Source organism: Limulus polyphemus, unplaced genomic scaffold, assembly GCF_000517525.1.
Source record: "Limulus polyphemus unplaced genomic scaffold, Limulus_polyphemus-2.1.2 Scaffold2505, whole genome shotgun sequence".
Lineage (NCBI taxonomy): Eukaryota > Metazoa > Arthropoda > Merostomata > Xiphosura > Limulidae > Limulus > Limulus polyphemus.
The window spans coordinates 20,210-32,634 of NW_013668115.1; the positions used below are offsets into that span (position 1 = coordinate 20,210).

Below are 12,425 nucleotides of genomic sequence, written 5' to 3' on the forward strand. Positions count from 1 at the left end.
AACTTCTACGTGCAATATAAACATTTCACTGTTGAAGAACTTCTACGTGCAATATAAACATTTCACTGTTGAAGAACTTCTACGTGCAATATAAACATTTCACTGTTGAAGAACTTCTACGTGCAATATAAACATTTCACTGTTGAATAACTTCTATGTTCTAAAATCTATCACATTTATCAAAACTGACAACCACCGTATCTCTTTCTAAAGCTGAGCACTAAAACGAATAATCTTAAATTATTGAAATTGCACATATAATCACAGTCTACTGAGATTACAAGGTATCCAGATAATTTTCAATGGTAGGGTTCTGTGTTCAAAAAAGTAAAAGCCTGCAAGCTCCCAGTAAAATAAACACTACTAGAAAATAATAAAAGCCTCAAGTAAATTCTTGACAAAAAGTAAAATGCAACATAAAAACATCACCATAAATATTTTAACTTTACACTTTCAAACATAAATATGTGATGGAAAGAGGCTAAAAAAAACAAACAAACTACCTGAACAATAACATTTAAAAAACTTTCTAGTTATTAGGCTATTTTAAATGTAAATGTCCTACATTTGTGAATATAAACATCTTTCTAATGTTGCAAATAAATCAAAATGTGCCTTTCTAGTACTTTGAATGATCAAAAATCGTCTTAAGCCCAAAGAACACGTTTTGAAAGACAAAAAAAAAATAACTAATTTTTGTGAAAATCATTAAGTAGCTTGCAAACAAAAACTGCAAAAAATATTGTACAGTAAAGTAACTTGGCAAAAAACATCAAGATTTTTTTTTATAAAATCTGACTAGAAAAAAACTTTTCTAAAAAAAACAGTTTCTTTTTACTAGGCATGCAAAATATCATACAAGTTACTATAAAAAAAAAACACTTTACAAGAACAGTCACACGAGGTACTATAAGTTTAACAAGGAAATAATGTAATCTTGGCTGCTGCTAAAATCTTTCTTGAAAATAAAAAAATGTAGTTTTAACTTGTAAAACAATGAAACAAAGATTAATGTTTATTTACGTATGCAGGTCCTGCAAGGTTCTAAGAGTGACACTCAAATAACACCTCACTTTTACAACAGTAGATGACTAGAGTTAAACTGTGATCAAATTATAAGATGTACCAACACAATTACAATATATAATTCTCAGTGTCAAAAGAAAGATATATATATATATACAAACACACATAAGTTTTAACAGTATTTGTGAGGAACAGTATCATTGGATCTCTTCTGGAGTATCTGAATGGCTTGACAATCATTATAATATGCACTTTCTATTTTGGACAGTTGTTTATAATCCAAATCCACCAGACCAAGAGAAAAAAGATAAGGTCTACCATTATTATCCAATAAGACATTTTCATCTGGAATATGAGCTGTCCTGAAAAAAAAATGTAAAAAATTATCATTATTATTTTGTATATATTATTATACAATTAACACCACTAGCAGCAAGGGTACCCGATTGATGACCAAGGGCAGTGTAGTAATAGAATACTTTTTGTAGTTCGCCTGTTTTTCTTAATTAAGATTATTAACAATCATTTCTTTAGGATTTTACCAGCTCTTCTGGTAGAAATTATTAAATAATTTAAAACATCGACAACTGCTAGTCTTCGTACTTTGTTTTTCTCGTTGTAAGTCTTTGCAAAAGCATTTTGGATTAAAGAAATATGAATAAACCTTTACATTATAATTAGTTCCTATTTTTATCTGGTAAAACTCTATAAAACACCATCAATACACACACACATAAAGAAACAGGCATTATAATAACAAAAACTAGAAAGGTTTAGTCTAGAAAATTTTATACTTTTTTTAATGCAAATTTTAAATGCTTCAGTTGTGCAGGTGTTACTGCCATTCTGCCATGTGTTTAGGACAAACTGTAGCAGGGAAAGTACTGGTACATTTGTAGTGTAAGATTTATTTAGCTGTATAAATAGATGCTGTATGGTGTGCGATTATTCAAATTAACACTAAAAATATATTTTGAATTTGTAAAAACAACTTATTTTGTAAAAAATAAAAATACTTTATATAACTAATAAAACCCAAATTTTGCCCAGTCTGAAACTGGTTAAAAATAAACATTAAAATTTTTGTTAAAATATGAACATTGAGAAACCATAATCATGAATTATTTCTCCCAAACAATGAGATAGAGTATTTAATGTTCCCAAACACAAACGGTTTTGTATGTTATTTGTAACATACATCTGAACTAGCTTTAAAAACATAAAAGAAAAGTAACAATGAAATCAATTTTATTTTTCACAAAATAATCCAAAAGGAAAGAAATATGTCAGTATGAACTGATCAAGAACCGTGATGGGTTTAGATTTTTGTGTTAAATGATTGTTCTATGAAATGTTTACATTTTTATAAATCCATCTGGAATAAAGATGAGTAGAAAAACCAAATGTATCTTTACTCTGTCCAAATGACTGGCTCTTTAAAAGCAGTAATTGAAATCCTTTGTGTTTAACATATCATCTTGAAAGCTTACGACTGGTACCACATTTCTAAACCTCACTAAAAGAATATTCCACAATAGGTTACATTTATTTTAAGCTACTCTATGTTTACAAGTTGCAATCTGTTGTGGGTGAGTATTAAACTCTAAGGTTATCTATCTCAAATTACTAATATGGCTAACCTTACTCTAAAAGTGGAATTTAACAATCATGTATTTAAATTCAAACTAGGAATCTACCCAGCAATCAGTATAGTTAATTAAATATATATTTATACATATAAGAATTAGAATGCATTGTTTCATTAGTTGAGTATCTTCATTGTCAGCAATAGTTTTTGGTAGTAATAATATCTCAAAAAGTTCAGCCAGTTTAGGAAATTCAGGTTAGATATAAATACATACATTAAAACAGCCTTTATATTAAAATCATAATATTAAACAATAAACCAAATAAACAGTAATGACATCTGATATACTAAACAGTAGACTAATTGTGTTGTGCCCCATCTGGGCAATGAAATCTAATTTTTTATCATTATAAGCCCTCAGACTTACTGCTAAGCCATGGGAGGGGAGTATTTCTTAACAACAAAAGCAGCATGACATCAAACTAGTAATCAGAACCAAAACTTTAAACAAGAGAAAAATAATACTAGAAAAAAAGTTGATGGCCTTAGTTTATTCAAGAGAAGGATGAAACCAAAAAAGGTTCAGAGAAAAGTTGAACGTTTGTACGTTAATAATTAGCAGAATTATTAACAATGAGTTACAACCAGACCAATAATGTAATTCTTGATAACAATATGGGTCCACAAGATCCTAAAAATTTGGAATAAAATATAGGGATCTGGAGAGTCTTTTGCTATGGCTTATTATGGATATGGTGTTGTAATGTTTTCCTATCTCTCCAAAGATAGTTATGGCTATCTGGCCAGTAACGACTATTTCTGTAACTACTCAACTCATATTTTAGTTCACAATGAATACAGTTTTATTAAGATATATTTCTGCATCATGCATTCTTCTGTAGTCCCTGTTCTTCTCCTTTAATAATCTGCACAGCTATTCCTTGTCATCTCCAGTTTCATTGTCTTATACTGAAGCTTGTTTCTTCCTCTTCTACATTCCACGGCCTTATCTTTATCTTCTACATTCTGAAGCCCCCCTGCTTTCTCCTTCGATAATCTGGAGTATTCTTCTTCTTCATCATCAGTTTCATTGTTTTATACCACAGCTTGAAGCTTGTTTCCTCCTTCTACATTTTGTAGCCCACTCTTCTCCTTTAATACTCTGCAGCATTCTTCTACACCATCACAAGTTTCATTGTTCTGATCCACAGCTGGAAGCAGACATCTATCTTCTACATTCTACAGCCTGTTCTTCATCATGTTCAGTCACTATTTTCAATGTCCTATAGCTCATTTGTTTTCATTACCATATTCACCATTCTTTAGTTCATTCCTTTTCCTGTAAACAATTTTATGTCAAGCAAAAATGATTATGCCTTGTCACTCTGTCGAAAATTTTTCCTGACACATTGCTTTATAAAGATTTCTACAGCCTAGAGGCTTTCTGGGGTATAAACCTGTAGACATCTTACACAAAAAAATTTCAATGAACTTATGTTGGTATGTTAGCTATGATAATACAGATATGGATAAACTAGCTATTGCTCATTTAGAGGAAGCTAGTTAGCTAGAGTAGTCTAAACAAAGCAACAAATGCATAATACTAAAAGCTAAAGAAAGGCTCTGGCTTCTTTGGAAATGTTTATTAGGCCCAACAGAAATTCCTCTTTGGCCACTTTTATAGCTTTCTTAGTCTAGAACTAGTATTTTGTCATGATTGCATCCACATCTGGTGTACTATTAGTATTTTGCTACTTTACACTTGCAAGTGTGCTTCGAATTTAATATTTCTAGCATCATTCCTCTGAGATATATGCTGGTTGTCCTTAAAGTTAACAATTATTACTGACTTTGTAAGAACCTCTATAAATATTGCATTACGAACACCATAACTTCAGGCAAAGTTTACTAAAAAAAATCTCCATGTACCAAAATAGAAAATTATATATCTCCAGTTCCAATGGCACATTCCTCCTAGATGGGGTGTTAGTCTATTACAGGATAACCCCCTAACTACCTGCTGGTAACCATTATACAACTGTCATGAGCAAGTCTCAAACTCACAATCTTCCAACTATGATTCAAAACACTAGCCACAATGCCCCCAACATAGATGATCAAAATTAACATGTTCTGTTAAAACACAGGAAAAATATGCCCCGTTAACTTACTGGACTTTCTTCTAATTAAGGCTTAACATACCTTTCTTTCAGCCTCTGCATCACCACCATAATAGAGCAGTCTTTTGCTGTGAGGGACAGAAGAAATTCCCATATCTATGACAAGGAAAAGAACATATATAGTTGTACTACATTTTTCACAATTTTAAAAGATATATAAACCAACTACACTAATGGGGTCAATGTTAAAATTCATGGGCTATTCAACAATTCAGTGTGTATAGTCCAACTCTTTACATTAACTTTTAACCAATGGCTCAGCTAATTTGAAATCACGGAAAAACAATTTCACTGAGATATAGAATCTCAATATTAGGCATAATTTCTGTACCCATTAATATGATGCAACATCTCTGCACTCACTTATATGATGTAACATTCTATCTAGCTTTGTTTTTCAGCAGTCTCTTTTAAACTTACTTAAGCCAAAAAATATCCACTTCAAAAACCCCTTAAAATTCTAAATTAAATACCAACATAAAACATTATTTATTATGATTAAGTTATTCTCACCAAAAACTTTAATTCACCATTTTTAAACTAAGGATCCTTTTGTAACTAAAATCATGACAATTTGCTAAATATTTAATGATAACATCTAAAGTTTGTGTAAAAATGGATTAACATAATCGTGTGAACAACATATAGCACACCAGCTTACATTGGTATGTAAATCTATACTTTATTAAAATATAAAATTGAAAAAATGTTTTTTTTTCCAAAATATCTTTATTTTTGCTTTAACAGTCCAAACTATTATAATTAAAATCATAAACTTTAAACCTAATCTGCATCCAGAAGTAGAAGAGGTCTTTCTTTTAATTTTCCAAGCAGTTCATAATAAGCAAACTATATCTTCTTTGCCACAGCTTGATGGCACTTTCTTTTCAGTTTTCAAGATTGGTTTACCACTTTAGACTTGTAAGCCTAAAAATCCTGCATATCTTTCAAGTTCTGCAATGCAACTCTAAACTAAAGTTTATATCTAATAATTTAATATTCATTCTAAGTTTTAATAGCTTTTCAATAACATTACCAGACTTTTGAATTTTCTCTTAGCTAGATTTTTTACTTCTCTCATTCTCTGCCTAATGATGATTAATAATTTTTAACTTCTCCTTTTTAAAAATGTTTTTAGGAAGTTTTCACGAATAGAAAGTTGTATTTCAGCTATAATTAAGCCAACTTGAGAATTTGGGTTCAGACTAACTCCCAAATGATAAATTAATTCAGTCTGGCTGTTGTTGGGCAAGACAGTTAATGATATCAAAAGTCATGATATAATTTCCTTTTAACTGATTTGAAGAACTTTACTTGCATGATATATTTTTCAAAATGTTAAGTAAGCCACATGCTATAACCATTCAACATGAGCATGATGACAGAAAATGCAACATAATATTGTAACAATATACTTAATCAGTTGGAAGATGATTAACCTGCACAGCTACAATATTGTAACAATATACTTAACCAGTTGGAGGATGATTAACCTGCACAGCTACAATATTGTAACAATATACTTAACCAGTTGGAGGATGATTAACCTGCACAGCTACAATATTGTAACAATATACTTAACCAGTTGGAGGATGATTAACCTGCACAGCTACAAAACAGCGTGTAGTTCCAGTGAGATAGATAACCTCTCCCACCTACAAAACAGTATGTTGTTCCAGTGAGATAGATCACCTCTCCCACCTACAAAACAGTATGTTGTTCCAGTAAGATAGATCACCTCTCCCACCTAAAAAAAACCAATGTGTTCTTCCAGTTAAGTAGATCACCTCTCCCATTATTAGCATGGTATCACCCAGTTTTTTTAAGTGGAACATGTCCATGATGTTGGAGTAGAAAAGTGTGTCCAATTTTTTGGAACCATATTTCTAAATGTAACCTTCCCCACAGATGTTTTCTCTCACTGTATTTGTGCCTCCCATGTAAATTGCAATCACAGAATTGTGGCCCATATTTTGGAAACTTTTATCCATGTTATTTCTTACACTCTAACACATGTATAGTCAGGAAATTAGAACCAACTGGATTTGTACTGTATAATCATTCTGAAGTTCAATGATTACTTGTGAAGATTTTTTCAATTTGTAGATTATTTGGAAAAAGTATCAAACTACTCCAATGACTACACATGGCACAGGTCACTTGCTAAACCAGGGCGGTAATTTAGACGCAACCTACGTTAAGTTACACTGGCCAGTGAGAATTCATTTTTTTAAAGTGTATGAAATTATTTTTTTTATTTATATATAAAATGAGCATTCCCTACGTTAATCCTACATGTAAAATATGCTAACTGCAAAACCTTATACTAAGTTATCTAGCATACGAAATATATATATATTACTATTTCACTGTTTAGGTTCGTTTTGCAAGTATCTATTTAATGAAAAAAAAATATGATAGGCTATTATTCTATTATCTAACAAGATTGGGGGAATGTCATTACACATATAAGGCATGTTCATTTGGAAAGGTACAGTGCAACATGTATCCAAATTCAAATTGATCAAATACAACTTGTCTGAAATCAATCTTCACCTCATATAATCTATTACACAAATAAAGAAAAAATAGTTGTATATTTACTGAAGTGTAATAATTGATATAAAATTAGTCTAACCTTTCTGGAGATGAAGGAGGACTCAGTCTCCCATGATTGCCTTTCAGTCTTCCCAAGACCTCTGTGAATTGCTAGGACAAGGAGGAGTCTGTTTAAGAAACCAGTGAATAATTGAAGCTTGAGTACCTGATTGGACCGAGTAATCTCAACTCACTTGACTAGTTAGTAAAGAATGTGCTTCAAGACATGTTTAAAGTGGTTTATTTAAACATTACAATGAAGCTCCTTCTCTACAATTTTAAGTCTTAAATTGATAAAGGAAAAAAAGTAGCATTACAGGAATTTGAAAACTTTACAATAATGGATGTCTGCACCTTTAAAAACTTTACCAAGCAACCACAAATCATCTAACTTATGTTGTGATAAACTTAGTAACATAGTAGTTTATAATAGACAAACTGAATAAAAATAAATAAGAATGAAAATGTGGTATTTAAAACATGAACGGGTGAAACCACTGTGACAATAAAACTCTTGTTTATACAATATCCAATTTTTGTTTTTTAAATATTCTTTCCGGTTTCAATATTCTGAATTTATGAAAAAAAAATATATATAATTTTTGTCACACAACACAGTTTCTCACTATACTATCACCCAGATAACAAAAGTGAATTTATTGTTCTTGAAAAATGTTAGCTAAAAATAATGTGACCTTCATAGTAATTTAATAAGAATAAGTACCTAATTTACAGAATATTACCCTCCTACTATTGCACAACCAATGTAGAATAGCAATTTAATAAGAATATGTACCTAATATACAGAATATTACCCTCCTACTATTGCACAACCAGTGTGGAATAATAATTTAATAAGAATATGTACCTAATTTACAGAATATTACACTCCTACTATTGCACAACCAGTGTAGAATAGCAATTTAATAAGAATATGTACCTAATTTACAGAATATCACACTTCTACTATTACACAACCAATGTAGAATAGCAATTTAATAAGAATATGTACCTAATATACAGAATATTACACTCCTAATATTGCACAACCAGTGTAGAATAGCAATTTAATAAGAATAAGTACCTAATTTACAGAATATCACACTCCTACTATTGCACAACCAGTGTGGAATAGCAATTTAATAAGAATATGTACCTAATTTACAGAATATCACACTTCTACTATTACACAACCAGTGTGGAATAGTAATTTCCTTGATGTTTTTTTTTCAGCTTTCAATAAGTCTATACACACTGTATTAAATTAAATAATAATAATTACTTTAAAATAATTAAATTATACCAAAACAAAGATTTAGTAGTATTTTTTAGCTTTATATACATGCTATTAGTATTACACAAATCAGAAGCAAAATAAACGTTTAAATCATGAATGAAAAGAACATCAGCAACCAAAAAATAGTAAAAAATTAAACCTATGTATGTATTCTCTATAAAACGTTTACATACATCATTATTCACACTATCTACAGGGCTCAACGTATGCTTCATAAAGAGCTTAGTGTATCCTCTACATAGAGCTTCAAGTACACGAAATCCCGGGCTTAACATATGCTATACAACACCGTATCCAGAGGTATTAGGAGGGTTTCATCATTGAGTTGGAGGCTCAATTTAAAATGCGTTATGACATGGTAGTGAGTCTGAGTATGCTAATATCCTTGAACACGAATAAACGTAACTTTTCGAACGCTGATATTTGTCAGACCATTGAAATGCTACTAGAACCTAAAATGCTTGGCTAGGAAGGAAGTTAACTTGTGGCTGAAGAAATGGTAGATTGTTAAATAAAGAAACAAGCCTCAAACTTTGCAGTGCCAGTTGCTTCCTTAATGTCTACCAGTTGCTGCTATGTGGCCAGCACCCGTAGCAACCCTGGAGAGGACATTTTCAATGTTGGGATGGCTGAGAAATGCAGCTGGAGAGGAACATCTAACATGACTGAATTTGCTATTTGTACATAGAAATTGACATCGATTATGCTAAAGTAGGTGACCATTCTGCTGTTACAAAATCAAATTGCATGGATTTTGTCCTGTAGTTTTTTTTCGGTAAGATTTTTTAATATATAGGTATATGACTATCAATTAACTATTTCCAAACATCAAGGCACCCACCCTCCCTCCAAAGCAACAAACAAACCTGGATACGGCCTTGATGTTATATACATATATAGTGCTTTATGTACATTACACAACAGAGCTGCAAGTATACTATCTACAAAAGTTCATGTAAACTGTATTTAACTATATGGGCTTGGTGTACAATACACGGGGATGGTGAAGATTGCCGTGAGTCACTGAAATTCCAAACAGAAGCTTTTGATGGGTTACTTATACAACTTACTTCTCTAAACAACTGTCTCCATTGTTTAGTTGATCCTTAAGAGCCTTGAACTGAGGGTAAAGGTTAGCAATGTCTGTTGTGTCCAATTGTTGGACTTGTAGGATACGATGCAGCACACAACCATCAGGTAGAACGTGGCTAGCTGCACACTCTAACAAACAAGACCCAAAGATATCTGACTACCACAATGATTAAACAGTGTGCACAACATTTTAGTGTATGTAGGTTTGTGTAACAAATATATAAGCTCTAAAATTCCATTGTTGTAAGTATTAGCTGTAACACATTGTTTTACTTTTATTTGATAAACCAGTTTAAAGACAAAAAAACAACAACAACAATATATGTAATGTGAAACAAACAATTGTGTAAAAGTGCTATGTTTTTCTGCAAAACATCATATACGGAAATAAAACTACAATGTATTTTCTTAACTCCATGTGGGGTGGGGTCCAAGTGTGCATTCCACAACCTTTCAGAGAGTGCTATTCAACATAACATTATGTATTTGATGCCAGAATTATTAAATATTCATTTGACCCTAAACTACTCATTCAATAACATTTTGTTGCTAAAGGAGGTTAAATATCAGACACTTTATACAGTGATACTGAAAAAAAAGTATGTCAATATGCCTTTTGGAGGTTCTAGAGGTTACACAAATGTAATACACAACCTGTAGGATGGACAAAAGTATTCAGAATTTGCACATGAACATCACCTTGTTCTCTGACTTCTCAGTCCGAGTCAGACTGACATCGTTGATTCACGGACATGAATAGAATTACTTGTTTTTTTTAACATGTCTGATTTTTTGTGTACAAAAGACTTGTATGTTTTACTAAAAGCTTGCTGCTTCTTGCGAAGATACACATAGAATATAGCACTGAGGCAGAAACATCTAGTATACTATGTTAAAGAAAGAAAAAAAAAGCATACAACATCTGAATAACTTGACCAGTGAGTTGCATGTGAAAAGCTGGCATGCATGTTAGCAGTTCGATGTTGTGAAAGAGACTACTTAGGATGAAGTGTTGAAAGTAAACATTGCATAGTATAGTATAGTTTTCTGTTATTCATAAAAATTAGTTCAACCAGCTGCAAGAAATGCTACAGATTATGTTAATTTGGTCTTACAACTTGCTGGTTTGGTTATATTATCCAAATTACAAATGATACAATAAAAAGTGCATCATAACATTTTGGAACCTTTTTTGTATTTTAATAAGCAATAAACAAGATAATGCATTTTAATTTAAACATAAATATTAAAAAAATGAAATGAAAGCAAAGTTAACTTTAAACCATTACCAAAAAAACACAACAAAAAGGCCATTTGTGATTATATATACTTGCTTAGCTTTCCTTGTGGCCAACTCTACCTCAAAAGTATTTACTTTCAATAAAAGCACCATATATATTACTTTTTTTTTTTTTTTATAAAAGTCGAGAAGACTTTAGTATAAAACTAATTTCAAAGTTTTCACATTTTCTGAGGCTAAAGCAATTCAGCAACTTTTCTCCTTGTGAAACCAACATTTTACAATTACGTAAAGATATTGATATTTTAAGCAGAACTAAGATAATTAAAAAATCATTTTAATCTGCCTCTCAAAGCTGCTTAAGGCATAAAGTAAAAATTATTGGTTCATACCTGTAGAACAAAGTTTACTCGACTTAACACAGAACTGATGACAAGGTTTAATAGCTGGTAGAAGTCCGTTGGAGGTTATGGCACCGGGGAAAACTTTAAGCAAAGCTTGAATAATCAGTAGGGCAAAAGAGTCTATTTCACTGGAATAAACATTTAAAAAGATGATTTTGTACTGAATATTTTTTAATTTAAAACTAATTTAAAAAACTACAAAGTTATAAAATGTAATAAGGTACTCAATATACATAATACACATCACCATGGTGAGGAAACAATGCAATAGAATATTTAGCAACAAGAGATGTTGCACACAAATTTGATGCACTTACCAAGATCCACAAAGAAACTTCTAATGAAATATTGAAATCGTTGAGTACAAATTTTTTGTATATTTTAACATTTTCTGGGTAAAATATTCACAAATAAATATTATAAATTGACAAAAATTTTGGTCATAACATCAGTTATAAATATTCACTCCTATACAATACAGATTAGTGAGACTGCTTTTATATTTATAACTAAAGTGAGGTTTTATCTTATTTGTTTAATGATAAACATTACTCTCAATACTTATAACTGAAGACTAAGCTTAAATAATAAACAAAATCAGAAAATACATTCTTCCCATTTTATTCATTTTCAAAATTCTTGTTGATTGTAAGGTGTTTTTTTATTTATTTATTTGTTAAGCACAAAGCTACACAATGGGCTATTTGTTTTTTGCCTATCACAGGTATTGAAACCCAATTTTTAGCATTATAAACCCCCCTAAGATTTACCACTTAACCAAAGGGGAGAGGCAGTGTTTAATTGAATTACTTTGGATTAGTACTTGTATTTCACATTTTTTGGTCTACATGTAATTGAAAAGCCCATTTAAAGATATATATTCTAGCTCCATTCAAATAGTCAATCTTGTAAACACCTTAATACATTAGTTTGTTTGTGTGTGTGTGTGTGTGTGTGTGTATGTATATATATTATTTTAGTTAAAACAAGACCGATGTCT

The 12,425-nt window shown here is 30.9% G+C and overlaps 1 protein-coding gene across 1 annotated transcript in view; it reads right to left on the reverse strand.

The window, feature by feature from the left end:
• Positions 1-6: 6 nt before the first annotated feature.
• The window catches only part of LOC106467145 (inositol-pentakisphosphate 2-kinase-like), a 31,874-nt gene continuing 19,455 nt past the window's right edge, over positions 7-12,425 (reverse strand). Inside the window, exons 10-14 of the mRNA XM_022395280.1 lie at positions 11,414-11,553; positions 9,760-9,910; positions 7,433-7,520; positions 4,817-4,890; positions 7-1,388 (exon numbers count right to left, since the gene is read on the reverse strand). Coding sequence (XP_022250988.1) covers positions 1,199-1,388; positions 4,817-4,890; positions 7,433-7,520; positions 9,760-9,910; positions 11,414-11,553 — 643 coding nt within the window. The 3' untranslated portion in view covers positions 7-1,198. The remainder of the gene's footprint in view (positions 1,389-4,816; positions 4,891-7,432; positions 7,521-9,759; positions 9,911-11,413; positions 11,554-12,425) is intronic.